The 27,727-nt window shown below is 44.7% G+C and overlaps 4 protein-coding genes across 4 annotated transcripts; 1 reads left to right on the top strand and 3 right to left on the bottom strand.

Annotated features, from left to right (window-relative positions):
• Positions 1–4,792: 4,792 nt before the first annotated feature.
• Positions 4,793–6,169, top strand: EV420DRAFT_1276985 (uncharacterized protein; the record flags this gene model as incomplete). The annotated part of the gene is made up of 4 exons (XM_060467993.1): positions 4,793–4,873; positions 4,918–5,327; positions 5,371–5,563; positions 5,615–6,169. 4 exons carry the CDS (start codon positions 4,793–4,795, stop codon positions 6,167–6,169), a joined length of 1,239 nt encoding a protein of 412 aa, XP_060325584.1.
• Positions 6,170–7,634: 1,465 nt separating this feature from the next.
• EV420DRAFT_1717437 (glycosyl hydrolase family 3 C-terminal domain-containing protein) lies at positions 7,635–9,092 on the bottom strand (the record flags this gene model as incomplete). Its single annotated transcript, XM_060479716.1, has 7 exons — positions 7,635–7,737; positions 7,787–8,112; positions 8,171–8,224; positions 8,280–8,483; positions 8,539–8,629; positions 8,688–8,852; positions 8,902–9,092. 7 exons carry the CDS (start codon positions 9,090–9,092, stop codon positions 7,635–7,637), a joined length of 1,134 nt encoding a protein of 377 aa, XP_060325583.1.
• Positions 9,093–11,455: 2,363 nt separating this feature from the next.
• Positions 11,456–13,469, bottom strand: EV420DRAFT_1484309 (glycoside hydrolase superfamily; the record flags this gene model as incomplete). The annotated part of the gene is made up of 12 exons (XM_060470058.1): positions 11,456–11,474; positions 11,598–11,608; positions 11,948–12,012; positions 12,082–12,137; positions 12,236–12,281; positions 12,374–12,477; positions 12,581–12,700; positions 12,735–12,801; positions 13,010–13,131; positions 13,160–13,163; positions 13,226–13,324; positions 13,382–13,469. The coding sequence occupies 12 exons, from the start codon at positions 13,467–13,469 to the stop codon at positions 11,456–11,458; spliced, it is 801 nt and encodes a 266-aa protein (XP_060325582.1).
• A 9,510-nt stretch (positions 13,470–22,979) lies between these two features.
• Positions 22,980–24,356, bottom strand: EV420DRAFT_1648391 (uncharacterized protein; the record flags this gene model as incomplete). The annotated part of the gene is made up of 9 exons (XM_060478153.1): positions 22,980–23,107; positions 23,156–23,261; positions 23,315–23,393; positions 23,447–23,564; positions 23,617–23,736; positions 23,793–23,853; positions 23,896–23,990; positions 24,045–24,282; positions 24,339–24,356. 9 exons carry the CDS (start codon positions 24,354–24,356, stop codon positions 22,980–22,982), a joined length of 963 nt encoding a protein of 320 aa, XP_060325581.1.
• Between the last annotated feature and the right edge of the window lie 3,371 nt (positions 24,357–27,727).

Below are 27,727 nucleotides of genomic sequence, written 5' to 3'. Positions count from 1 at the left end.
TGAGTCCCGGTCGAAGGATTCGCGATCAAAAGCAACACCTTTTTGTATCATCTCGCTCGATCTCTTATCGAACCTCCTTATCTCAGACTCGGACAGGATCAGAAAGGGCTTAGGGTACCACAGACAAAGCTATGGCTTTCTAGCAGTCGGTCACGTCCTCTCGCTCGGGTATCAGTCGGGTTCCTGCTTCGGTTTTAGTGGTACTTTCATTACATGACCCATTTCCAACCGGAATTCATATCAAAGAGGATCACGATGGACTTGAAGTTCGCGAACCCTGTAGAAACGAGCCTCTTTATTACCAGAGAGCACATCGCCTTCAGCCAGAGGAACAGAGACTCGTCTGTGACAGAGTCATCATAACAGGCGAGGTACAGTCAATGAACCCTATTATTTACCCCATATTGATATCGTTGCCCAGGGACATTCAACATGGGGAGAATTCAATCTTGTCGGCAGGGTTCGCCCATGTGACAGCTTCATCAGTCTCTCTAAGGACTACGTATGTTGCCAAGGTCTTGTCAAATTCGCTAACATTTACCTATACCTTATCTAGGTTGATGGCAATCGAGGAAAGTGGCTTTATCGGGGGTACCTTATCGGGAATGCTGACGGTAATTTGGCGGGAAGGTGGCGTGGCACTTTGAGCCCTGATGCTGTTCCCGGCTATGAAGGTTGCTTCACGATGTCACGGCGTCGATGAGTCATTTTGTTACGAGCGGTGTGCTATCTACCCCACAAATACAGTGGTACTTTGTCCATATTGGTCATTGGGTTATATGATGGTAGGTGGCAGAAATTTTCTTCGGACCTACAGACCAGCTTCGTTTTTCTCATCGCGATGAAATAAACAGTGGGTGTTTAATCCTTAACAGCGCGGTTTTTCTGTGGATGAAGGAAGCTGTCAATGGTGTGTAGCGCTTCGACGTGAGAGGATCAGTGCTGATGTGTGAACAGGGCGCTCTCGTTCCTAATTTGGTAAAAAGACTAAGCACATCGCATGTCATTGTGATGGTAAGATTCAATTTTGATGAAGAGCGGCGGAGCCAGTAGAACAGCCAGTAGCGAAAGCTGAGCAAAATCTGACTGCCAATAGGCTAAGGGACCTATCTTTTTTGTCACTCCCGCTCCGTCGAAGCTCCAAATCACCGCTCTCGCCAGTCCGTTTTCAATGTGGCAACTTGATCTCATGCGCGACCAGCGACACTCGGACCTCGCTTATAGTACCTTAGTGAACTTTGACGAAGAGATAGGTTTAATTTCTAGTCAAAATGCAGACATGTAATGTTGTCATTAAGAACTGAATACGGGAGGAACTGAAACGTTCGAGCGATCGGGTCTAAAAATAGTGCTGGTTGTGTAGATCGCTCGAGTTGTAGCTCATTACAAAATGAACGTTCACAGTGCTTTGGGGCCCGAGACTACCGACATCATCTTTGAGCAGTGCACGGAAAAGAATTATTATAATTATACGTGTCTTTCAACAAGATTAGTGTACTAAAAAGGGTCTAGAATCTAGTGGCAAACGGTATTCTACACCTTCTACGTAATAGCTTAGTTGACATACGATGTTAGATTAAGCAGCAAGGATCAGGTTTACACCAGCAGCTAAGAGCCAAGGCAAATGATGCGTCATTTACAGACCATTAAGGGGTAGCAGTGAGGTGTGCGATTCTATAGTGTCGGGAATTTAGATTGAAGATATCTTCAGGGTAGTTGGCTGGCGAAAATGCCTAAGAAATGTAGAGAGTGACGTTCAGTGTGACGAGTCTATCATTTTATTTATAAATGAGAGGTGATCTGCGATGATAAAATTTACTTGCCATTACAGAATCGAGCATTTCCAGGAGGGCTGGTAGTCATTAACCATAAAGAGATACGCGAAGGAAGCAGTGACAGCAAAGAGATCCAGACTTGAAGAGAGACAGAGAACCGAATACAGACATAGAGTGTCAGAGATGTAAAAAGCCGCGAGAGATCATGAAACAGGAAGAAAGAGGAGATTGCTCTGAAGTGGAACGGTAAGAAGGTATGGGTATCGGCGGCAGGGGATGTCTTACCGAGTGCCAGAATCATTATTTTCTGATGCAATTTTGACACAGAGATTTTGCACCTTTAAAAAGTGACGGTTGTCCTCCCTTATCGACACAATATGCGGGACAGCGATACAATATGCTCCACATACAGGTGCACTTTGGACACTAATAAACATGCGTAGTGCACATAGAGGAATACCATTCGATGGTACGGAGGTAAAGCATCGTTACTACATAAAAATCTACTTTTTAACAAGTACTGAGATCATTGGACTCACAGTTATAAAGCGCCCCGTTCTACCTAGCTTAACGCCAAAGCAACAAAAAAGGAGAAAATGCAATATTTAGACAGCATTGGAGACAGTGATCCATTGTGGGGGTGAAGGGAAGAATGAGGTCTGAGAACACGATGCTAGTCCGCAAATCACGAAGCTGGAAGAACACATACACCCAACATACACCATGACCTGGAAAGGTAATAAACGGTTGATGTAAAGCTCAAACAAGGACCCACATGGACATTCAAGGGGTGGTTCATCTCAGCCCGGCGTTGTCCATCAAGCAGGATGCTGTATATATTCAGGAACATCGATAGATTTGTTCTCCTGGATGTGAGACAGTAACAATATCTTCGAAGTGGTACCGGTGATATAGCGGGAAGGTTAGGCCTACCCGCGGACCGGGCAGTGGACTGCCATGTCACGTCATGCCCCTGGCCATCCCACTGACTCTGAGAACGTGGACCCACAATGAAAGTTCCTCCCCATGCGACAGCACACGTTTGTGAGTGTACAGCTCCAGCGTTTATCTTTGCCTGATGTTGTGTAGCCCTTCTGGCAGGGGATGGTGACACTGATAGTGAACATGTCCTTGTTCGAGACGGGCATGTTCTGCGTGCATTCGCTCCAAAATGGCACATCGTGGGGCAACATAAGTATACCCTGTTGACACATGTCAAAGTTTGTTCTAACAGCTTACTCGACTCGTTTTGTCACATAAATGTAGGTAGGATCAGTGTCTCATCTTTCATTACCGACTGTTTCCCAGGAGATCTGAACAACTTACAGCTAGACAAATCGCCTGCTGGCTTACATCCATTTCTCGGAAGGACCGCCTCCCCATCTCCAATGGATCCATGCTTGCTTTAGTATCAACCATGGCGGCAACATGTCCTGGATCCAGTGTTGTAGGGTCACCACATCCATCGGGCGGTGATTCCAGCAGCAATGATGTGTCTGGCTCCTGAGAATCTGGACTCGAAGTCGCAGACTTGGCCAAACGGACGCCGAGTGCATAGTACCTATGTGTGAATTACCTTTATACGTTCAGGATTTCCACTCTTTATTCATGCCAATGACCAGTCCCAACATCTATTTTTCATCGGCTGGGTTCGTCTCTTCATCATTCAAGTATTTTGTACTTGGACTCCACTTGTCGTGTAGCTTTATGCTATCCCGAGTCCCAATTCTCCTGGCGCTACTTGTAGAATAAGACCACACTGCATAATTCTCTCATATCAATATCCGTGTTTCGATGCTTAGATCTAGATCTACAACACTGCCGCTGATTCTAATAATCTGGTTGCTATGAATTTTGGCGGATCAATTTTTGTCGGATCAGGCGCGCACTTGTTACAGTGTACCCGGTACGTCAGTGGGAGTCTGACTTTCTGCGAGTCCCGGCAGCCGAGCTCGTTCGTAATGTTAGCTGCTTCCGACTCGTCGGAAATAGTGGTTGAGGTCGTAAGACACATCAAACAGGCGATTTCCTAACACCTCGAGGTCGTCGAAGTGGGACGCTGTTTCAGTAGGGTCAACCCTTCAAGATCACTTTCAGGACGCATCAAGTCTGAAAAAGCACTGATACCTTTCACATCTGTCAAAGGAACAGAGTAATAGGGAATGGCTTGCCGTTGCAGCATTGGCGAGAATGATGCCATGGTCCTTGCCGCAGTCATGACCCTGCTTTTGGCTGAGACTAATCAGATTTACACAAAGGAGCATCTTCTCTCGAATCCGACGTCGCTTAGATATCTTGGTGACCCTACATTTTATTTTTTTGCTCTCAGTTTCTTCTGGCCTGAGCAAGTTCATTGCGGGTAACAAGAACAGAAGTTGCGCAGTACTTATTCGTCTTCGCGCAACATCTACGGGCCACACGTCATAGGTGGTGGAATGATATCAACGTGTACTGGATAGCAACCAATTAATTCGACGACAATTCATGTATATGTCCAATTTTGTGAGAGTCATCAGATGCGACTGGCGGACTCGGGGTAGCAAGGACTCGGTCGCAGCGAAATAATTATTATGTATGGAGATGCATATACTTGTCGGTTCTTGGTTAGTTCTCCTTCTCCGTGTGAAGGTCCTCGAAAGGAGAACAAGAGTCCACCAAGAATGAGAAAGTCGATATGTCTGAAACGCGGCCAAATTCCAATCCCTGCTTTCCCTTCAGGCTCATTGGTTCGGGCCAATCTCATGGGAAACGGTATGTGGCAGAGTCAAGCATGAGTCCACTTTTTGGAAAGTTGCGAGAAAGGGTTACTAACATGATGGTGGGGTGGTGGTCTAAATAGTAAAGAGGATGCCCACGATGTCGCTGTTCCTTCTTGAAAGTGGTGAAGCAGGGGAGCAGCGTCGAAAATTCTCAGCAGGTGTATCCGGACTGCGGGGATGCCATGGGAATGGCTTAGTCACCGGTTTACTCGGCCCGTGATCCCACAGCTACCTTCGACGTGAACATCCATGAACAACATGCTCTTCAACTTGCCTGACGATGTGCTGATCTACACCCTTGCTTTTCTCTCCGTCCCAGATATCTTGGTTTTCCGCCAGGTGAGACTATCCAATACTGGTCAACTTACTTACTGAGACCACAGGTGTGTAAACGATTCAACGCACTCACAAGATTGCACATCGTCTGGACAAACGCATTCAAACACGATATCCTCTCCAATGACTACCCCGCTCCAATCGATGACACAGATCTTGAGCAACGCACGTGCCACGCCTGCCATCTCGCATCTCGATGGCTCGCAGACTCTCCTCTGATGCCATCGAGCGAGACAAGTTTCACCGGGTCGCCCATATGGGAAATCAAATTCATACCAGGACGACAGCACAAGTGGTTACTGACCGTATCGAAAGGGATCTGGTCGGTGCTTACGATCTGGGATATTGCGCTTGGGTGCAAGTGTTCCGAGTGGTCACTGAGAGGTGCACTGTTTACTGGGTTGAAGCTGAACACGGATACAGAGTCTGAGGCGAGTATGGCTGTGGCGTTGGATGGGTGAGTGTTTGTTGTTCTGATGACACATCGCTAACTTGTGTAGATCACAGAGAATCGTGCTCCTGCATCTGGACGACGGTGGAAAGCTGCGTGAAATCCACTCTTTTGACAGCGACCTTCACCCTGTCACCCTCACTGGTGATATCATAGCCCTCAGCGACCACATCTCTACGACACTGATCTACAATTGGAAGACGGATGAGCGAGCCTACCTCGATGAAGGAGGAGACATGCAGGTAATCATTTGCCAACTGATCTAATTCTTGCTAATTCATCTCGAATAACAGTACGATCACTGCATCCAAATCATCTTCACCGCACAAACCATTCTCATCATATGCGCATGCTCCATCAACCTGTACACTACCCCGCCCTTTCTCCATGGACAAACACACTCTCCCACTGCCTCCCACTCATTCGGCTGGATTGACAGCGCCAGTGCAACCCCCACCTCGATCCTCATCCGCTCCGAGAGCGACAACCCCTGGATACCAGATGTTGACTCGTTCGAACTCTATTCCCTCTCTTCCTTCCCCCCAATACTCACCAGCAAGATATCATCTCGACGCGGTGTGCTTCGATGCACAGGCGTCATACTCGGGAAATGTGGGACTGCTATATGGATACGCCCCTATCGTGAGATGACCTTCCCGGATGAAGAACACCACGAGACGCTCATGGCTGCCGTATTCCCCGGCCCGCTCAACCCCACTGCTCAACCCCGTGTTCGTGAGGTATTCTCGAATCCGCTGAATAACTGGACCACATTGGATTATGATGAAGAACTCGGGAGAATAGCCCTCGGGTCGGGGTTGGGGAAGATTACGGTTGTCCAGTTGTAGTCATAATATGTCCTTCATGACGTACTGGGTCTGTTATGTGTGAAAGTAGGGTTTGAATCCCTCTGGAAGGGTTATATCTTTGAGGGAATGTTTTCTTCCTTGCACGAGTCTGAGCTCGATTCCATGTAACCCATGCTTCGCCGAGGTGACTACTAGGCTCACTCCCTCTCTACTTTTCTTTCAGCTTCTTTCCGCAATGAGCATCGCCATAAATGAAACTGCAAATCACCATCCACTTAATCCTTCGTGACATTGTGGTCTTATCATACTCGTTATCGTTATCTGGGTTCGAGTCCCAGTCGGATGATTGTCGATTTGATTGTGTTCTTTTTGTGAGATCCCCACCCAAGCTCGCAGTGCGCACCGCAGGAAACAAAATCATTCTTTGTGACCTTGTGATATTATCATGCGTTGTCTGTCATTTCCATCCCAACACATGTGGAAACTACGGTTTTGCGCAACTTTTGCGGAAATAGGGCCACCCGTGGTTCAATCCCGCGAGTCAGCTCACCGGTACTCTGGGCGAAAATGTTGATTATTTTGTTCTCCGACTTCTTTGCGGATAGATTTCGCTTATTCAGGACCTAGGTTTTTGTGTTGAAATGTCAGATCGTGGGATGGTAGTAGGTACGCCATGAAGCATACACGGCAAATATTTTGTGATCGAAATGACGTTTCGTGTATGCAAGAAGAATCTTCGTTCAATGTATGCTTGATCTTTCAGTTGACGGGACAAGAATATAGGTTCATTTCTTTGAATATAAATCTCACACAAGCAACTGATCTATAGCTTTACGCCAGCGTCGCGGGCTTGTCCTTTGAGTCCCAACTAATAAACTCGACAGTACTTGATCAAAAACGCAAGGTGAATGATCACAGGAAAGCATACTTTGAGCGCAGGAAAACGCAACGATCCGGTGATTGTTGTCCTGAGAAAGGATATTGGGAGGGATTCAGTCTAGTTCTTTCGACTGTGAGAATTACGCATTCGAGGTTGACGACTCCTCTACAGTCTTGTGTCCCCGTTGTCCCCAGCACGGACGGTCTGCGGGAGTGAACACCCCCCCAACGGAGATACAAGTTGCGCGCCAATACATTCAAATGAAACAAGATTGCGCATTTTTACATCCGCGGACGAAGTGGATATCGCCTCCGACTGCAGCTGCCAAAGAAGTATGAAGATCATTCGCAACAGTACAATCTCGAACCACGTCACGGAGAGTAGCAGAATTAAACAGATGCGTTTGTAATGCAAGGATGTGTGAGAGTGGGGTCATCTAAATCGTAGGCATATGTAATAGCCTAAAATCTTCTCAGAGTCACCGGAAGCATTACAGGCGAGTATGAAAAGATGACAGCTATACAAATGGCTTTTTTTCAGCAAGAATATAAAACGGTTTCCACTATTTAGAACGAATAGAATACGGAAGAGAGATCCCAGATCCAAATCACGGAAACATTCATGTCAAAATGACCCTGTTAAACGAATGTCTTTGATGGAGGCTCCAACATACACTGTAAAAGTACCCGAGGGTTTCACCCATGATTGACTCAGAACATCCCATATACTAAATGATACAGTTAACAATGAAACATCTCGATATAATGACACCTCACCTCATTTCCTTCTGGGAGATGGTCATGCTAACGGTACTTGTTTCTCCAACCGCTAGAACAACTTCATCGAAGCCCCTTAGCACTTTCTGAGGTTCTCCGGCACCATCGGGAAAACCGAGGTACATCTGGGGAATCTCGGTCCCGTCAAAAGCCCCGGTGTTGGCAATATTGAATGATATCACTTTGGAACTTCCAGAGGAAGTAATGGAAAGAGACGAGTATGAAAAGGTCGTGAACGACAAACCAAAGCCAAATTTGAACTGAGGCGTAATTCCCTGTTGATCCATGTAACGGTAATCGAGGAGCAGCTTCTCGGTGTAAGTAATCTAAAGAAGACAGTCATGAGTTGCACAAAAATGAAAAGGACAAGGGACATGGACATACGGTGGGAGAGCCGAGAATGTCGTATACAATTTCGGTGCCATATGCGTCTTCGTCCTATCAAAATACACGAATCAGTGCCTTACAAAAAGAAGAATCTGTTATTGTTCACATATGCAATGGAGAAGGGGAGCCGTCCGCTAGGATTGATGGCTCCCCAAATAATATCAACAATACTGGGTCCGGTCTGTTCACCGGGAGCACCAGCATATATCACTGCCGATATGTTAACATGCGTACTCCAGTCCGTATAGACCGGTCCAACCGAATGCACAACCACAACGGTGTTGTTACAAACAGCGGCAACAGCTTTAACCTTAGGATCAAGAGCGTAATTAGAACAAGCCCAAGATTACCGCCTCTGAACTTACGAGACTGCCACCTTTGTACCAGAGGTCCAAATCATTCCTATCACCCATATTGCCCGCCACATTCTCATAACCCTGGAGTTCACCACTCATTCTATGTCAGTCAACCGGAGATGAACGACAATCCCACCATACGAGAAAATGGAACTGACGCATTTACAAATACAATGGCTAGATCCTTCCCTTTCGCAGCGGCAGGACCAGCAGATAAATCATTGGACAAAGACGAATTTATCGTTGCCGAACTGCCAACGAAATCGGTAATGGCATCGATTGGCGGGACAATGTATTGCAACGAGTTGGTACCAGAGCCCCAGCTTTCAACACGTTTTAGATGAGAAACCATTTCTATGTATAGGCACACACCCAATGCTCATCATCCCATCGTTACACTCCCCCGAGTCATTACAGTTCAGATTTGGCATCTTGGCATCCTGGCCAACTATAGCGATTGTCTTGATCCTTTCTTGCGCCACGGGAAGGCCTCTTACGGTCACCCCCGAAATGGACCCTCCACACAGAATCAACACATCAACATATGGTAGCACATGACACATCAGTAAGTTAACATCCGTATGGCACGCATGGCACCATGTAAATCATGCAAGCCATACGGTTATACATGCGCATGGCTCTATAAGGTACCTACGTAAATCCATGCACCCCCGTTGTGGTAGTATGAGTTGCCGCACTCGTAGACTGGACATCTCAGGCCAGCTGACTCATACTTCCTTTTTTGGTTCGATACATGTCTTTCCTTCCTTCCACCATCATGTACTCCGTTTTGCTGCCATTCTCCTTTACAGATTCATATTTTCTTCAACGCATCACTGTGTAGCTCTGGGATCAACGAGCACGCATTCCTCATACTTCTGCCTTTGGGCATCAATGCTCAAGACCAAGACACCAACGTTGAGGTAGCTCACCTCACCAACAAAAGAGCTGTTTCAAACACTGGCGGAAAGATTGGTACTGGTTGTATGGATGTTGTATAGATATATTGGTTTGTTTTGTCTTCATTTTCCATTTCTGATTTCCTTTCTTTGAGTTTCATCATCAATCCCCTCCCTACCCCATCCAACGTGAAGACCAACACCAATGGCGGATGACATCACCTTGGAGCATGCTGGGAATCGAGAAACGACGGCATGGGCCACCGTTTGTATGCTGAGCGGGGCAGCACCTCTTCCTATGCCGTAGTTGCATGTATCCTGGGTGGTTTAGTCTTGCTTGCGGTCGAGGTAACTGAGCTAGGTATTTGCTTTCTTCTGACACATTTTGTTATAGAATATATCTACATACACGAATCTATCAATTACAGGCTCTGGCGACACGAGAGAACATGTGCGGCTACCCCCTCTTCCACATTTGTATCTGATTGACATGGAAATTTGATTTTTACCTTTCTTGCCTTACACCATGAGCACTGAGCCATCGAGCGAGCCCCTGAGCCTTCAGAATTGAGCCCAGTAAGTGGTCTCCTTGTTCCTCATACTGATTTACTATTTAGATACTTCTCGTATCAATAAACACGCCAATTCATGTCCACACCTGGCCGATTCGCAAGCAACTCACGACCTTGCGTAACCATCTATGTCCGCTTCAACGTATACTGCGACACCATATGGCGGATTATACAGTTATTGACAGGTCATTGCAACACTATCAGTCACTGAAACAGTTGATTTAGCCTCCTTCTCGCCAATTCCGCTGCCTGAAACTGTTGTATAATTGGAGACATAGATGCTATGGATTTTTAGTGATTTTTGGGGGATTTTAGTGCTACTGCTGACCCCATGAAAAATCGAACAGTGACACAAATTTGGCAGGGGTTTGTCACATGGTCATTTACCAGTCAATGAAACACCATAAATTACGAATATCTCAATAATAGATGATTTGATCCACTTCATACTTTGTATAGACATCACTGAGGAATATTAAAAATTTTGTGGCTACTTTATTTGAGGAAAAAGACGATGTGTGGTAGATGGGATAAAAAATATTTTTCGGCATTCCAATGACCGGTAAATAACTGTACGCAGCCATGCAGTTATGCCCCACTCCATCCACACTGTTATACTGTTCCACAAAAAGTTTATATCAGACAAATTAGAATGGAAATATTTGCATTCAAACAGTATATACGATACAACAGACTTTACGAAGTAACCATTGTGATACCTTGCTACCTCATCCACCAACATGCACAGCCAATACACTGTAGTGAACTTGATTAACAGAAAAATAGTGAATCTTTTAGAACCACTCACATAAAACCGTTAGAATGACCCCACAGCCTTCTGGATCACATCAAGGCTTATTGATCATGTACAAGCATCCTGGGAATGAGGAATTGAGCAAAGGAAGACCAGATATATGATGGAGACTCACCCCAAGCCACCACCAATAATGCAAACCACCATTGCCAGCCCCTCTTTCCAATCACGACATTCACCTGAGAGGTTACATACAGACCAGCAGTTAAAGTGTTAAATGAAGAACCGTGATGAGGCACCTTGTGTAAATTAATGGATGTGTTGGAGTCCAGTGAGAGAGAGTGTCGTGCACCACATTTAAGTCAGTCACCAATCCTATATGCTAGCATTCAAAGAACTTATGCAACCATGATATACAGGAGTAAAGCCACATAACATGGCCAATTGTGGATGGAGGGAAACCGAACCATAGGAGAGAACAAATGTCAAGGAAGAGAAAAGACAAGATGCAAAAGGAAAATTTTCGCAAGTTCAACATGCATGTGATCCAGCAATTGCCATGCACAGACCATAGACCGTTTTGGGACAAAGAATGATGTCATACATTACCATTATCTTCCGAGCAACAGACTATTGCTCCAGCGACATGAACATGGATTTGAATCTATCAAGGCAAAAGAAAGGTGAGAGATTTATTGTTACTATGTAGCCATGTAATTTCTGTATAATAGCATGGCTCACATGATGACAATTCATAGGGTATAACAATGCATGGCTGTGCATGGCCCGAAATCTCGTATACCAGCCATGCATGCCATGCAAACCACATGAGTGTGAACTTACTGATGCACAGCCTAAACATACCAGTTGTAGTAGTTTGGTTGTTTTTGAGCAAGATGGCAGAAGCAGCCCCGATTTCTCATGTCAGAGCAGTGTGAGCTTCTGACCAAACTGAGATGCCCAGGTTCAAGCTGCCAGACCCGTCAGGTTCTTGAGCATTGAAATTGATGTCTGGGTAGTCCTGGGCTCAGGAGATCTGAGTCTAAGACAGGAACAAGTGATTTCAACAACTCATGGAATCCTGGCTGAGGTGAAGGAAGGGGGTGAGTACTCGGATGACCATTTCATTGAGTCTCTAACAGCAAAAAATTTAGTTAATACAGACTTATTGGATTTGAGAGGCAAAAGCTCACAGTGACGGAAACACTTCCGTTGTTCACAGCACTTTTCAGGCCTCCATTGCTGTACATGCCGCCACCTAATGTGCAAGTAAACTATGAGTTGAGAAGGTATCCCAGGTTAACAGTGCAAGCATATTAATAATTACCTATCTTGAGGTAGTCTCCTGGTTGTTCCATGTCTAACCCGGCATTTGCATTATTGCTGGTGTAGTCATGCATAGCACCCCAATCTGATACAACATAACCTGTGATGCTATGCTTGAGGCCACAGGAAACGCTCTGGATGGTTTAGGCACTTACCTCAGAATCCACCTTGTCTTAACAGCCCATTTGAGCCGATAAGCACCTCATTATGACAAGACAATGTTTGGTTCAACTGATTGTATGCACACATGATGGAAGCGACATCAGCCTGGAAAATGTTTCCTGCTCACGAACATGTGAAATAATAGACCGAGGCACGTATGTCGATACTCCTCATGAAAGGCCACCAATATATTTCATGGAGTCTCCTGTCATCTACATCTGCACTTAGACCATACCTAAACTTTGTGTTCATAGGAAGTCATAGCAAAAAAAAAGAATGACATGCCTGAGAAAAAAAATGTCATGGGAAAACTGATGCGAAAATTCTATCACTCATACCTTGAATGCTCCTGATTATTGGCTATGAAATGCTTGGTGCAGGCCTGAACACCCATGCTCTGGATGCCGACTATCGTTTCGTATGCAAATTCCCCACTCAGGTAAGGGTCAGGGCCGGCGCTAGAAATCGGGACAACATTTTATCAGGACACACAGCATTTGCAATGTAACAGCAGGGTATATCACCTCTCCCATCCTTGTCCAGCTTTGGGATTTCTCATCTAAATTCTCGCAAGTCATAAGTGCTTAGAACACGACGAAAAGATGTTTGTTCTCACAATATCCATAGCTGGACCAAGAAAGATGCTGCTGCTCGTAAATAAGCATTGGAAAAAATGTGGGAACCTTATTCTTACTGAACACCCTTGCCTCTGAATTCTTCGGTGAGTGCCATGCCTCTTGCTCACATCAGATGATGGCTAAACATACTTGCAGTGTTAATACCTGTTGGGAATCCGGTGACCTCCTTGACGAGCCACAGACCAGCAGGACCATCATTAAAACATATAGGTGGGATAGTAAGGGTCATCAATGATAGCATTATGGAACAGCTGGGGGGGTATAATATTTCCTACACACTGACCTACAAATTCAATATCAAAAGAGGAACCTCCAAAGAATGATGAAAACTGAATTAAAACATACTGCCAAATTTCCCTACTCCAATAACCAACCCTAGCTTTTCATCCAGTGTCAACTGTTGGACAGTCTCATTCGCAAGTGAATAGGCTTCTGCCCAAGACCCTGGATGTTCAGTTATGAGAAAAATATAGAATGTGGAGATGAGGATGCGATAAATACATTGTGTGAACGCCTGGACGCTGCCAACGATTAACCAGCATACTAGGCACAACATGTGCAGAGCTGGCAAAAAATGTAGCCACACCATCGATATTGTTGGAAGGGAGGACAATATGTGATTCAGAGAAGATAGCCTTAACTACAATATATGAGGTTCATTTTATTGCCACTGGGCTTGTCAATGGACCCCATGGCCCATCCGTGCATGTGGGCTGGTGCCAGCCATCAGAACAAAGAACAAGACTTTGGGGTAGACTATGGCACCAGAGCCTTATGACTGGAGGAGCAGATGCTGAGAGGAACTTGAGTGGATTTGTGACCCTGTCAATATCCATATGGGTGAGTTGCCAAGAACACGACAGTCCAGATATTAGGGCTTATCCCCCAGCCCTGTTTGTGTTTCTCCTCCATTTTCTATTGGCTTGGCTTCTTTTCATTACCTATCTTATCAATAAAATGGGTTTAAAACTTGTTTTACACAAATTTAATCATGGCAAGGACAGAACAGAGATTGGCACCAGAATGCCAGATCAAGTCACCCAGGGGACCAGGATCCTCTTCATAGTGCCGTTCAAAGGACTGAGATCCTTGCAGTGATCTTAGCCTGACACTTGCTTGAAGACCAGGTTCTTGCAAGTGTCTCTCGATCAGTTCCTGGTAAGACTGTGCAGTGTGGAGAAGAGCCACATTGCTCGCTCACTCACTCTCTCAAGCTGTCCTACCAGACTCAGTATCATAAATCGATGTTTTGGGTCCCCCTGGAGAGGTTTCCGGGGGGCTGCTTTGGCTACCATCAGAGTCCTAAGTGAGCGACACAATTAGATAAACTGGTGACACTCAACAGTAATGGAACAACTTACGACACCTCTCGGTATTTGGGTTGCTCGGACGTTTTCATAGATGTCCTGTACAGCGTTTACATGTACTGTCCTTCGAAATCAAATCCAAGTCCCAGTGACCCACTTTCAGCATTTGTAGTTCCATGTAACAATGCCATGGTGCCTTTAATTTGAGAGTTAGTCTGCCTTCATCATATCCTATGTCATTTCTAAGCAGCTGTAATTGTAATCGCCTTTCGGAATCTGAGCCGATCAGCTTCGTGCCTGCGACTAACTCACTAGTAGCCATTGCCTGTTGGTTGGACCTTATGACATTTGATTGCCACAGTGATTCATGTGGGCACTCTGGATGATATTCCAGCATGTCGATTCTTGCTAACGCAGTGTCCATCAGTTTTTATAACATCTTAAGATCCTTCAGAACCTGTCCAGCCTTTGTCATGTCAAGTATCACACCACTCATGTTAGGATTGCCCAAGAAGAAGAGAAGCTGTTTCATTCTGAGCTCTTCAGTGATTCTTTAACTTTGCAAGAGCCAGAGAGAATGCTCTTGAAATTTTTGGAAGCGAGGTCATACCTGCAAATCAGAGGACAATTTGTATACAGATCTCAGGTGCACTGAGGGGATGCAGCTATGGACCCCCTGATCAAGCTATCAACAATCATATTTTGTTGACTCTTCTGGTCCACTTCTTCACTATATCTGGAGGTGGTGGATTTCCTCCAGCCGTGGCAGAAATAAGCGTAGGCAGTGCCAAAGTCATGATTTTGTGTGATGGAGATTTCAAGAACCTTATCTAGTGGCATCAGCTTCGTATGTGGTAATTTGTGGGGCCATTCATTGGGGGAGAAGTGTCTAGTTTGTATGACATGTTGAATATGTGTGTTTGTCCTGCTTTCATTGTGCTGTAGCCTCATTCAACCATGAGCAGGGATGGACCTCCATAAAGATTCACTAGACTATGAGCAGGAAATGGAAAGGATACATGTGGATCTCCCTAAAGCCATTCACTCTGCTGCCCAGAGGAATCGACTGTTTCTGTCCCAAATCAATGAGCCTACAGTGGTAGAGAACCTATCATATCATCTGATCTAGCCAACATTCCCTATGTAGACCTCGGTGTCATCAGATTGCAGGAGAAGCTCAATGCGATGCTAGATCGCAGACCCTACCAAGGCTACTATGCTGCCCTCATGGGAACCAGAAAACACCAAAACCATGTGGCCTAGAAGACGACTAATCATGTCACCATCAGCCATGTTGCCGAAAGATAGACGCTCAAAGGTAACGATAATATTATCGAGAAAGAACATACAAACATCAAACGCATGGCTGAATCTCCATGATAAATGTCAAAATGATCTCATATCATAGATAGAGCACTTGAGTACTCACAATATATGTGCCCTACACTGGTTCTGTGCTGTCATATACAATGAACCATGGCATCAGGTTTGAGGTATATCTTTGGGATGTGAGCAAAAATCCTGTCTCAATGTCATCGTCCTAGGTAAGCAAGTCAATGAGACCTCCTGCATACTTGATCAGAAACTAAAGGCAAATGACGGCAGGCAAGCATACCTTGAGCGCAGGAAAATAGATGCCACTAAAAATGACGATCTAGTGACTGTCATGACAAAACATCTTGGGAGGAATTATCGAAAGACTCAGTTTGATCATCAATAATTTGTGCAAAAGCAATTGAGCAGCCTTTGAGGCCAAGAACTTCGAGAGTATAATACTTCCTTTATTGATCATCAGAGGATACAGTGAGCAATAACAAAGAAACAATGAACCATTCTCTACCAGGAAACCCGCATTGTCATGAGGTCAGCTTCAAGGGCATCAAGTGCTCTCACATGATATCATCGTCGCACAAAAACAGTAGCACTGATTGTCTCATCAGAATTCTTCCCAGGACAAGGATTCCTCCGCTATCATAATACATCCGCCAATATTGGATCTTGCGTTCCCAGTCATCCCGCTCTCCCAAAATATGGCAGCGTTGTGTTGGCAGGACGTGTTTCTCCATCATGAGTCCTCTTCAGTGGAGGAAGCGAGGGTTCTTTGGGAGGAGAATGTGTTGGTGCCACAGTCCAACAACGATTCCCTCTATCATTGAGTGATATATCTGCAGCAAATGGTAAGCAGATTGTGACAGAAGGTGGGAAAGAGACTATGCCTTTACCCCAAACATCATTACTCATTTGTCTCCTCAATTGCTGCCATCAGCAGCAAAGCTCCTCAGTTTGTAGGGTTCACTATATGCAAAATGAGAAAACAATGCTCATGGAGGGGAGACTAGAAGATGTACTTCAAGTGTGTTGATGGGAGAGATCTACTGCAATGTTTCAGTGAAGCACTGGTATCTGAGAAACATAGCCAATATTCCTTGATGAGAAGCATTTAGGTGTATTGCAAAGTTCAAGGCTTAGCAACATCAGAGGTATGATAGACCGCTGTTTGGTCATAATCGAGAGTTGCATTAGTAGCATCTACAAAGTTAACGCTGCTGTAGTGACACTATTTGGTTCCTTGTTTGTGAACTAGTGGCATCTTGTCAGAGTAGCACAGACACGTTTTCTAGGGGTGTTGTGTTAGGTGGAAGATATGAGAATAAGAGTTGGACATACTGTTTTGAATGTCTTCCCCCAATACAGTGCAACAAGAACCCTTGATAATTGGCTTCATGGTATGAACAAGACCGGATGATATTTGCCTGGGAGTGGTCACACTGACTTGAGATCTTCATGTGTCTTTGCTTTGCTTACTGTACACATAATCAGAGACTGACACTGAGAAAATGTACCATTCTCGCACCATCACGCCGGTACCCAGCACTGGAACTCTACAATGGTGGCTCTGATTTCCTCTTGGCCTAACAGGGGTACCATCACAACCATATTCAGGCTAAAGGCAAGGTAATGGCCTGCTTGACGAGTAGTCTTGGTAGTGTGGTGCTGATTAGGTCTCTGACCTAATCTGCCCTGCAGAATAGCTTGGAGTTGTTGTTGCCTGGTTATCACACATTACATAAGCCTGCCATAGAAATGAATGAAAGACAATTCATTTTCGTCTACCTGTGTCGAAGGATAAGGACAAAAGCAAGTGGAACAATGGATGGCATACCTAGGTTGGCGTTGGTAAGAGAGAAGAGGCCCCCAGATGCTCCCACCAAACTTTGTCCAGATTTTAGCATATTTTGGGTCCAAACATCACCAAACAGTGTCGAACTTTGTCCGGATGTTAACATATTTTGGGCTGGCACTGATGCCATTGCCCTGACATCTGAGCCAATATCAGTCTTGATTTGGATTTTGGACTCCTCTCCACAATATTTTCCAAGCAAATTCCAACGAAAATTTGTAGTCATGTCAAATACAGGTAAAAACGGACCTCAGTGCTGGTGAATACAGCAGAATCAGATGGTCAGTTCCAGATGGCACTCTGGCCTGGGAGGCCCAAAGAAGTGACTTTGTCTGAGTTAGCATATTTTGAGCCCCAAAAGTCGCATATTTGAGGACAGATTTTCGGATTTTTGTCAGACAAAGTTTGGTGGGAGCTTCTGGGGGCCTGAGAGAAGTGAGGGGAGCCATAAGGTCAAATAGATGCAAATATATCGGACCAGATCACACTTTTTTGCATGCTGACTGGTGACTTCTGCTGGAGGAGTAATAGTTTTCTCATCTTCATTTCATTAAACCATGTATGGAAATTATAAAACCCACCATGCATCCATCCCAGCTGTAAATGCCAGAGAATGCCAAGCAATTTTGATTCACCTTCATGTAGGTATCTTATGGTGTGATTCCTCTGACAGCTGACTCCTTTGAAGGTCCTTCCAGGTTTTCTGCTCGATGGCTTTTCGCTTTTTTGCTAACAATGGAGACTCTTCAAGCAATACAGTAGTTGTTCCTGTTCACTTGTCCTCCTTGTACTAGCCTACAGGTGTAGTTTGTCTATGACGTGCTCATGCGACTTCACTGCCTCTATCTTTGGAAATTAGTATTCAGCTCATTCATGGTCAGTTATATCTTGCTGCATATATCAATTTCATCATCCCACATATATTCACTCTCCCATCTTCCAGGAACTGTCCGATGAGGCAAATGCCAAAATGGTATTTAACACTCCCATTTTAAAATTCAAGGTCATGACTAAACTCGCTATCAGCCAGTAAGTACAATAGTCAGTGACACAATCACGTACTCGGAGGATAGCAACAGAAGATTGGATCTGGCTGGCCTTGACAATCTGGGATATTGCACACGTGCACAGGTGCTGCCAGTGGTCATCAAAAGATGCAATATTTACTGAGCTGAAGCTTAAGTGGCGAGCATGGCAGTAGCGTTGGATGGGTAAGCACCTGTTCATTCAATGAACAAATGATGACTGACTTGCACAGGTCACGATGATGTGCTTGGTAACGGCGAGTGACAAAAGGCTAGTGAATGGATATGAACACCACAACACCAAAACCCTCTACTACTCTACACTAATCACCAATATTATTGAGTTCAGGTGTTTCGAGTATGATAGAAGCACTCTGCAGACTTCAACAAATCAAGGAAAGGTTGTTTAGAGACATATATTTGATACTAGTGAGCTACACAAGAGGTAATACTTGCACTAGCAGGGTTTTAAGACATGATTGGATGAATAGTGACTTGTGTTGAGCAACTGCGCTCGGTCTAACTCTGATACTTCAAAACTAGTGGCACTCTGGGCCAAATACTGGGTCTCACAAGCGGTCTACACTTGACTAGCGGCACCCTAGGCTCGACTAGTGGCACTCTTGGCCTAAGAACAAATACTTTAACTCTGAGAAAATACTTTAACTAACTTCGAAACGCTCTGAGTCACTCCAAGACAGAATAGTAACTTTAAGACACTTCAATTTGTTCAATACTATAGGTGACTAAGCAACTAGTAGACACTTCATCGAGGTTAAGCACAAAAGCTTTTAATTGGGGCACTAGAATATGGACTAGTAGGTCACAATCGTGGGGATGGCTTGCCTGCCTGCGAGGCTGCCCCTTCTACTACTTATATACTACAGAGACAGGTACAGAATAAATATAAATAGATTCTTTAGGGGTAATATTGGTAAGGATATCTTGGCTAGTCACGAATTATGGTGAATAATCACACAATAGTCAGCCTAGCCTGTTCTTTCTGTCGGATAGCGGGTCGAGGGACTCTGCTATTGGGTCGTTTCCACACCCTTTGCCCAGTGGTGACACAGCTATATGAATAGTCAGGTAACCGTGCCTGTAGCAACTGCTCGATCATGATCAGGGCGCAGCCCGGCTATACTAGTGCCGATCGTATGAGATCTGTATCACACTGGCCAGATCTGGGCTAAGGGTTATGCCTTTACTGGTTCATTTCTAAGTCCTTTCAGAAGTGCTCATGTGACTAGTCATCCTGACTTAGGCGTTCATGCCAGGATCGGTCCACTAGCGACTGAATAGTCGAGATCTGTGTGGGTTCTTACTTCTTGTTTGGGTGCTAGCAGCTGTATTCTTTACTAGTGACCGTATTTTACTAAGTCATACTAGCTTTGGAGGTGCTAGTCCGGTCGGCTGGTAGGGCTGACCCACTAGTGGTATCATTCCTAAGTCCTGACTCGACTAGTAGCATGCTAACTTGACTATCAGTCTGAAGTCTCAACTATAGCCCTTGATATACGACTAGTATAGGATAGACCTGCAACAGTATTGTTATAAAATCGCAAAATCTAGGTGTGAACGCGTAGACAGCGTATCAATGAAGAATTGAGCTGCTGAATTTTGACTGGACGTTCACAACATTCTTTCCATCAATATGTCCTTCCATCCTGTCAACCTGAGTGGCAAGTTCATGGCACTCTGTTTTGCAGACACTGATCTATGACTGGAAGATTTGTTGGAATGTCAAGTGTCGTGCATCATGGTGCAGTTGACGTCGGGATCTTCAGTAGGAAGCACCGTTCATCTGTTCTCCTCCTCAGCTTTCCTTATTACATCATATTGCTTCTATTAGTGTACACAGCATGTAGATAAATAGGTAGATGAACAACGATGACCCTCACCTGTTTGCAAGGGTTCCCTGCTATATCCAGGTGAGCGGCTGGAGAATTACCGCTTATCTCAACACAAACAGGCAGCATAATCCACAGTCCTTGTCGCTCTCATTCTCTGTGCTGACTCTCGAGACTATTGCTACACCGCTACCCCGGCACTGGTGTCAAGATCACCTTTGTCACTTGCTAGACCATGAGATGGTCTAGTCGTTTGCTTTGCTGGTCCACGAGACGGTCTGGCTGTTCACTTTTCTGGTCCATGAGGCAGTCCAGTTGTTCATTTTTTGCCCTCCACATTCATTGTTTGCCACGTCGAGATCACCTATAGAGCAAAATGTCAGACGAGTTGTTTGGTGCGCGTTTTCCCAAGTTATCGGTCAGAAACCTTGTGGAATGGCGAGTGATGATGGAGGCCAAGCTCATGTGTCAGAAGCTCTGGACTAACATTGTCGAGATCAAGGTTGATGAAGATGGAAAGTCAGAGTCGGAGATCTTGGCAGAGGTCACGGTGAAGTTGAAGGCATGTGATAAGCAGAAGAGGGCAGAGGCGAGGGCTGAGAAGATTTTGAGGGTGGATGTCAGGCAGCTGGCACACATGGACTCAAAGGACCCACAGGAGATCTGGGGGAACTTGCAGACTGTGCATTGTGCACAGGGCTTTGCAATGAGCTTGTCCTTGTGAAGGAAGTTCTTGATGGCGAAGATGCTTGAGGGCCAGGGTATGGAGGCTTGGGTTGGGAAGATCAGGCGAATGGTGAAGGCGATGGAACTAGCCAGTATCGATGTCAGCGACCAAGACTTAATCCTTGCACTCACCATGGGACTCCCCCCTTCCTATGAAAACATCATTATCAACTTTGACACGACCCCACCTGACCAGCTCACACTCTCGAATGTGATTATTCGCTTGCTGAATGAAGAGACACACCAAGCGTTGCTTGCTCCTGAACATTCAGAGAAGGATAAGGATGGGATAGGTGATGATGATGAAGTTGCGGCAGTCGCCTTTCGCGGTGGCAAGGCATCCAGGGGCCTGAAGGGAAACAGTCAAGTCAAGCTCACTTGCTTTTTCTGCGATAAGGCCAGGCATCTGAAGGCAGATTGTGAGGAGAAGGCGAAGTGGTGAAAGTCAAAAAAAGGGGAAGACTGTGGTGGTGGACTTCGCCAGGTTGGCTTATGAGAGTGACTCTGATGTCACTTTCTAGGTTACTCTTTCCCACCATGGTGTTCACCTTCCGGGGGTGTACATTGTATGTTTTCTCCTCTCATTTTTCTCTTTTCTTTTCTTGGGATTGATGCACAAACTTGTGGGGGTGTGTTGGAATGTCAAGTGTCATGCATCATGGTGCAGTTGACATCGGGATCTTCAGTAGGAAGCACCGTTCATCTGTTCTCCTCCTCAGCTTTCCTTATTACATCATATTGCTTCTATTAGTGTACACGGCATGTAGATAAATAGGTAGACAAACAACGATGACCCTCACCTGTTTGCGAGAGTTCCCTGCTATATCCGGGTGAGCAGCTGGAGAATTACTGCTTATCTCAACAAGATTGATGAGCGCACTCATCTCGATGACATATGTGACTTGCAGCTGAAGCAATGCACATATGTTGTTTTCACCGCAAAACCCATTCTAGTCATGCATGCATGCTTCATCCATCTCTACAAATCCCCACCCTTTCTCCTTCTGCTCTTTTGGCTGTGTTGATGGTGTGAGCACCACCCCAATCCCATCCTCATCTGGGCTGAGAACAATGATCACTTGACATCCGAGCTACTCAACTTGCATGAGCTCTACTTCCTCCCTTCCTGACCAGAACCTTTGTCTCTGAAGTATTCTCCAGATGCAACACCCTCCTATTCACAGACATAGTTCTTGGCAGGTGTAGTACTGCAATATAAATCTCTCCCACAGCTGTGCTATTTCTCCTGGTACTGGGAGGAGCATGATAGCTGTGACATACTCCTCACAACTGTCTTTTCTCTCCAGTTCAAAAACGAGCGAAGTCTGTTCAAACACATTGAATAACTGGATGTCATTGGATTATGACAAGCAACTCCATTTCTATGTTCACAAATACCACCCTGGGAAAGATTGGTATGGATGATATATCATCCAGTACTGCAGGTTTTTCTGCCACAATGGTCATAGAGAATGGACCATCTACGAGTTCTTGATAGCTGCATAGAAAAAGGGTATGGCACCAGTTAAGCTGTTTTTCAGGCTTTTCGATGAAACACATCTTCCCCATAGCTTTAGATATCATGTACAGATAAATATAACGACACACTCTGATTGAATAGGACCCAATGAGTGTTCAAATTTAGTTGGCTGTCGACCTCAGGTTGGATACTAAACATCTTCGAAAAAGCGTCACCTATTATCCTGATGCAGTGGTTGACGATCAGTGCGACTGGCCCAAAATTCATCTAAGTTTTTCGTGTAAAGGATGTTCATGAGTTTGCTTGGCAATTCACTTCCCAGAAGCCTGAGCTTTCGGTCCCGATGTAAAGCCTGCATCCTATAACGACACAGGAAAAGCCCATATATTGTGAACAGTAAAGGTATTAGTATATGAGCCAATATACGAGCTAGAAGAAGATTGAATAATACAATACATATCAATGCCTGAAATGAAAAAAGGCATAGAAAGCCTATATAAAGCTGAATTCTTAAAGGTCAGATTTTGGAATCATTGATACGTTAAAGTGCAATTGCCCTCGTAGATGGCACAAGTGTTTGTACGCATAGAGCCTTTGAACTCAGCAAAGCTGGAGCAGTCATCTTGCTTCATGAGGACCATCTCAATGCTAACAGCCCCTGAAATCATGTGTCAGACCCCGTAAACAGTGGTAGAAATGTACAAACATTTGTAGTGACCATCAATCTGGTTGTCATAGTTGAACCAAATCCAGCTGCTTGTGAGGTAACAGATGTTTCCAGTTGCTTGGATGGTGCAAGTCTTGGTCATCACCTAAGATGAGGGCAGTCGGGTAACCACAACTACTGGGGTGGACAATCACTAACCATAGTGGAGCAAAAGTTGCCCTTTGGAGCAGTCATCTTGAGGGTGACTTTGCTCACATCATTGTAGGACACGTCGAAGCTAACAGTTTGCCTTAGCATTTGTGCTGTGGTCTCGAAGACAGTATAATTTACATGTTCAAAGTGGTATCCATAACCTTGGTAGAGATAGTCAGGGCATCAGTGACCTCAGCTACCTCTGGAATGCCAATTTTGGCAGTGAGTGTGTTGGAATCACCAATAGTTGAAGCAGCTGGATGCCGGATCAATAAAGGAACCACCGAAAGGGAGACCAGAAAGCATACCAGTGATGGTGTACAAAGCATCAGTGGTGAAGCCTTGGTCGACTTTGATATCAACTTCACCATAAGTACCAATGAGGCTGCTTGCAGTGGAGGAGTTATGCATCTGGCAGACTGGGTCACCTGTCTGATGTCCATGAATCAGAATCAAGATAGAAACAGTGAAATTTTGAACGTACCGGAAAAACTGAGTTCGACAACTTCATCAGTAATACAGACCTGTGCAGGGCTGTCAACGTACTAGAGGAATGGTCAGGCAATAGCTGTATGAGGCAGGGCAACAATGGATCTCATGTTGCTGGGGTTTGTAACAATGTCATGGGAGCCATTGCCCCAGTTATTGTTGGCATACTGCACAATGGCATCCCATCCCTTCACTGTATGAATATTGTCCAGCATCATAAAATATGGGAGACAAAATGCTAACTGACGAGTTTGAGCTTCATCGACTGAGAGCTGTCTGCATTGACTGGTGGCACAGTGCTCAATTCCATCAGACTCAGTGGAGAGGGGATATCTGCCATAGAGAGAACCATCTCGCTTGAAGGCAAGGTAGTGTCTGCAGGCCTCATCCACAGTGATGTGGGCAATGTCTCTGGGAAGAATCCCAACAAGCTCACTGAAAGGCAGAGCAGTGATGCCAGAAAGAGCAGTCAAAAGAGTAATAAACTGGAATTGGTGTGTGTTAGGCCAGGTAATAGAATGTAGGATAGGATGGCACTCACAGCAGCAGGTGTGAACATTGTGCAGTGAAGTGCAAAGGAGATTAAGAGATGTAATACAAAGAAACAACTGAGGTTGATGATCCTCTAGACCTCATATTGACCTGCTTTTATATGTGAAGCTGTTAAGAATATGGATATTCAAGTTAATACACGAGTTTATAATTACTCAATTAAAACCTGATGTGAGGATGTCCAAAAGCCGAGTTCCAACTGCCAAGAGGGATCCATAAGGTGCTACAAGGCATGAGGTATACTTAACAAGGGCATCAGCAAGGGCTAGACGTAACCAATCAAAGATGCTTAGAATGCTGTTGAAGTAGACATTTGAAAAGGTGTCAAATTAGCTTAAGATTCTTAATACAAGGACCAGGGCAATATTTATACTACTAGTAATAAATCAAGTTATTATTATTCTACAGGGTCCTTAGCATCAGCAAGAAGAAGAGAAAAACTAAGAGAAAGCACCAGTGAGCCGAGGCCAAGACCAACCAAGAGCAGGCATGTGTTGACTAGTGTACAAATTGGAAAGGACCCAATATGCATAACAGAAGTGCTGTGTTCCATGTCTTTGTCACTGTTTTCATATTGTCAATTGGTTAGCCCGCTGTCAAGGCAGTCCTACACAATGATATTGACTGTAACCAATCGGGATGGTGGACACTAATGAGTCAACTACAATGCTTCAAGTTCTCATGGTGAACTCATCAAGCTTGTCTTCTCCCATGTCTTCTCAATACAATCTGTATTTCATTATGATATCAAGCTTGTATGAAGCATTGGCTATCTCAAGCTGTGAGAAAGTTTCTATGTAAGAAGTGGTGACTTCAGTGCCCCCAATAAATACCCACTGATGTACACATCTTCCAGGCATAAGAATTGCCAAATTTATGCCAGGTTACATCAGACCAAGATCTGATTGTTATCATAAAGGCATGGTTCAGTCCATTGGTGCTAATCATTGTTATGATGGACAGCATATGTACACCTGTAAAGGCGATATGGCCCCAATGTTCCTAATACCTTGTTCCGAGCTGTATCTGCAATGTCCTCATACATAATTCAATCACCACAGACAATTTCAAGGAGCTACCAAAATGACAGCTCAGAACATGGGAGAAAATAACAGCTACAAGTCTTTCTATGTGCATCAATGATTTCCTCTCAGAAAGTATTTCAACATTGACACCAGTGATAAAGCACAGCTAGTATGCTTCTTGATCCAATGAACCTCATTGTTGTTTCAGGATTTACTACTAGGTGAGCATCGTCTCATGAAAATTTTTCATTAAAAAAACTCAAATGGTGGAACAAGTGTGTGCTCACTGACAAGAACATCAAACAAACAAATCACCTGCATAGTATGAAGGCCATTTAACCCTCCCTGCAGTCCCGATTTCATGATCCACATAACATAGTACCGAGAGAACGGTATGTCCTGATCATAGTATCATTGCCAAACTAATGCTTCATCGCAATTTCTGAAGAATATCCGAGTCAACATTCCACTTGCAGAGATACAACACAGCCATTTGACATCTGCCATGAAAACTGTGCCATCTAAAGCCATGCAAAGGTCTGCTTTAAGCGCACCAATACCAGATCATGTTGTCACAACAGTGATGTCTCATCGGGGTTTGGGTTCTGGACAAACATAACCTTCACCCTACAGAAGAGCAGGTGAGACCCAGTCTCTTGTCCCCATATTCAGCGAGCTAACAGCTCTCTCCCAGGTGCTCTGCAACAAAGGGCGATCAAGTTATGACGAAAGAGATAGCAAAGATCATACCTTGACCAGAAAGTCCTGTTCATGGAATCCTTCACCACCCGCAATCTCCACCATCATCAGCAACAACAGCATTCATTTGGTTCTTTGATTCACTACATGCTCCATCAAGATATGATGCTGGTGTCGATCACCAGGCATACCTTGAGTGCTCCTAGGATAGGAACTGGCTGTGATCCTGCTAGAATGTGATAAAAATAGCAGATGGTCTCAGCTAAGTAAGCGCTGATGGGATTTGCACAATATGGAGCTGAGGAATATCAGAGGCCATGATGGACACCGGTTTGATCATAATGCAAAGTCATGTCTATGAAGCAGGTGCTGTTGTAATAAAGGTATTTGGTTCCAAGCAGATGGTTTTTGTTGCACTGAATCATGCTGACATCATCGTCATCAGCAGAATATTGATGTTTTCCTATTGCCATGCTGTTAAGTGGAAGGCAAGAGAATATGAGTGCGGCATACATTTTCAAATGCCTTTTCCCCAATCCAGTGGGACAAGTCTTCTCGATAGTTAGTTTCATGGGTGTGAGAGACATGTCGCTGCCTATAATATCCTTGTCAGTCTGTGGTCTCCTGATTAGAATCGATAACAGCCAAAGCCTGTGTCATGTCGGAAACTGGTCTGACAGGAAACACTAGGAAATTGGACTGAAATATGAGCTGAGTAAGCATTTAGTAAGCTAGTCAGCTGCTGCAGGTGACATGTCATGCACAGCAGACAAGCTGAGTAAGCACTGCATCGTGATGTGCCTACTAGCAGGAATACTCTGACTAATGCTTATGCAGGGAGCCTGAAGGATGAGTAAGCTAAGTAGCTAAAAATAGGACAGCTAACATGTGTAAAAGGACCAGAAAAATTGGAATAAAACAACTTTTACACACCACAGAGAACACAGCATTATATTCAGAACTTAGGTGGTCAGAAACCACAAGCATTTTAGCAGTCACAAAATCAACTGGATTTTGTGAAATCAGTCAATAAACAGTCAGAGCATCAGTCAGTAGCCAACTACCATACAGTTGGCAAAGCATTATTAGCAGAATCAAGAATCAGAGACTGAACTCTGATTATTTTCAGTACTGAAACTGTTCAATGTAGAACACCCTTGGAGTCAAGCAGAGCATAGCATTCATGCTGATTCCCCAAACTCATGCTATCATACTAATATTCACAGTATGAAAATTTCTAGTCACTCATAAATTCCTGTGACACCTGCCTTATTCATTCAATGTGTACAGCACACAATCAAGCATTGCAGCTTGTGAATATGGTGGGAAATTCAAAATGTACTGCCTCCATCTTGACATGTCATCACACAACCTGATTTCTTTCCATTGGCAATCAATGTTGCATTCTGGTAAGAAGCATTTTGCAGAAGGCAAACAAGTTTCAGAAGCAAGCATAGAAGTAAGAATAAGATAAACCACAGTATTTCACAGTGAAAGACCCATGCCAGTCAACAGCATATAACAGCCAGTTTGGTGGGCAGTTTCTGTGGTCGAGATCATTGGTCTGGTTGTTGCACATGGTTGAGCTGGTATTCGTCAAAACATGTACATCAAGAGAAAACCAATAAAACCAGCAAATCATTTCATCCATTGC

This window comes from Desarmillaria tabescens, assembly GCF_030435595.1.
Source record: "Desarmillaria tabescens strain CCBAS 213 chromosome Unknown EV420scaffold_49, whole genome shotgun sequence".
In the NCBI taxonomy this organism is placed as follows: Eukaryota; Fungi; Basidiomycota; class Agaricomycetes; order Agaricales; family Physalacriaceae; genus Desarmillaria; species Desarmillaria tabescens.
Note: the sequence above shows the minus strand (reverse complement) of the source record. Positions and strands in the feature narration are given on the sequence as shown.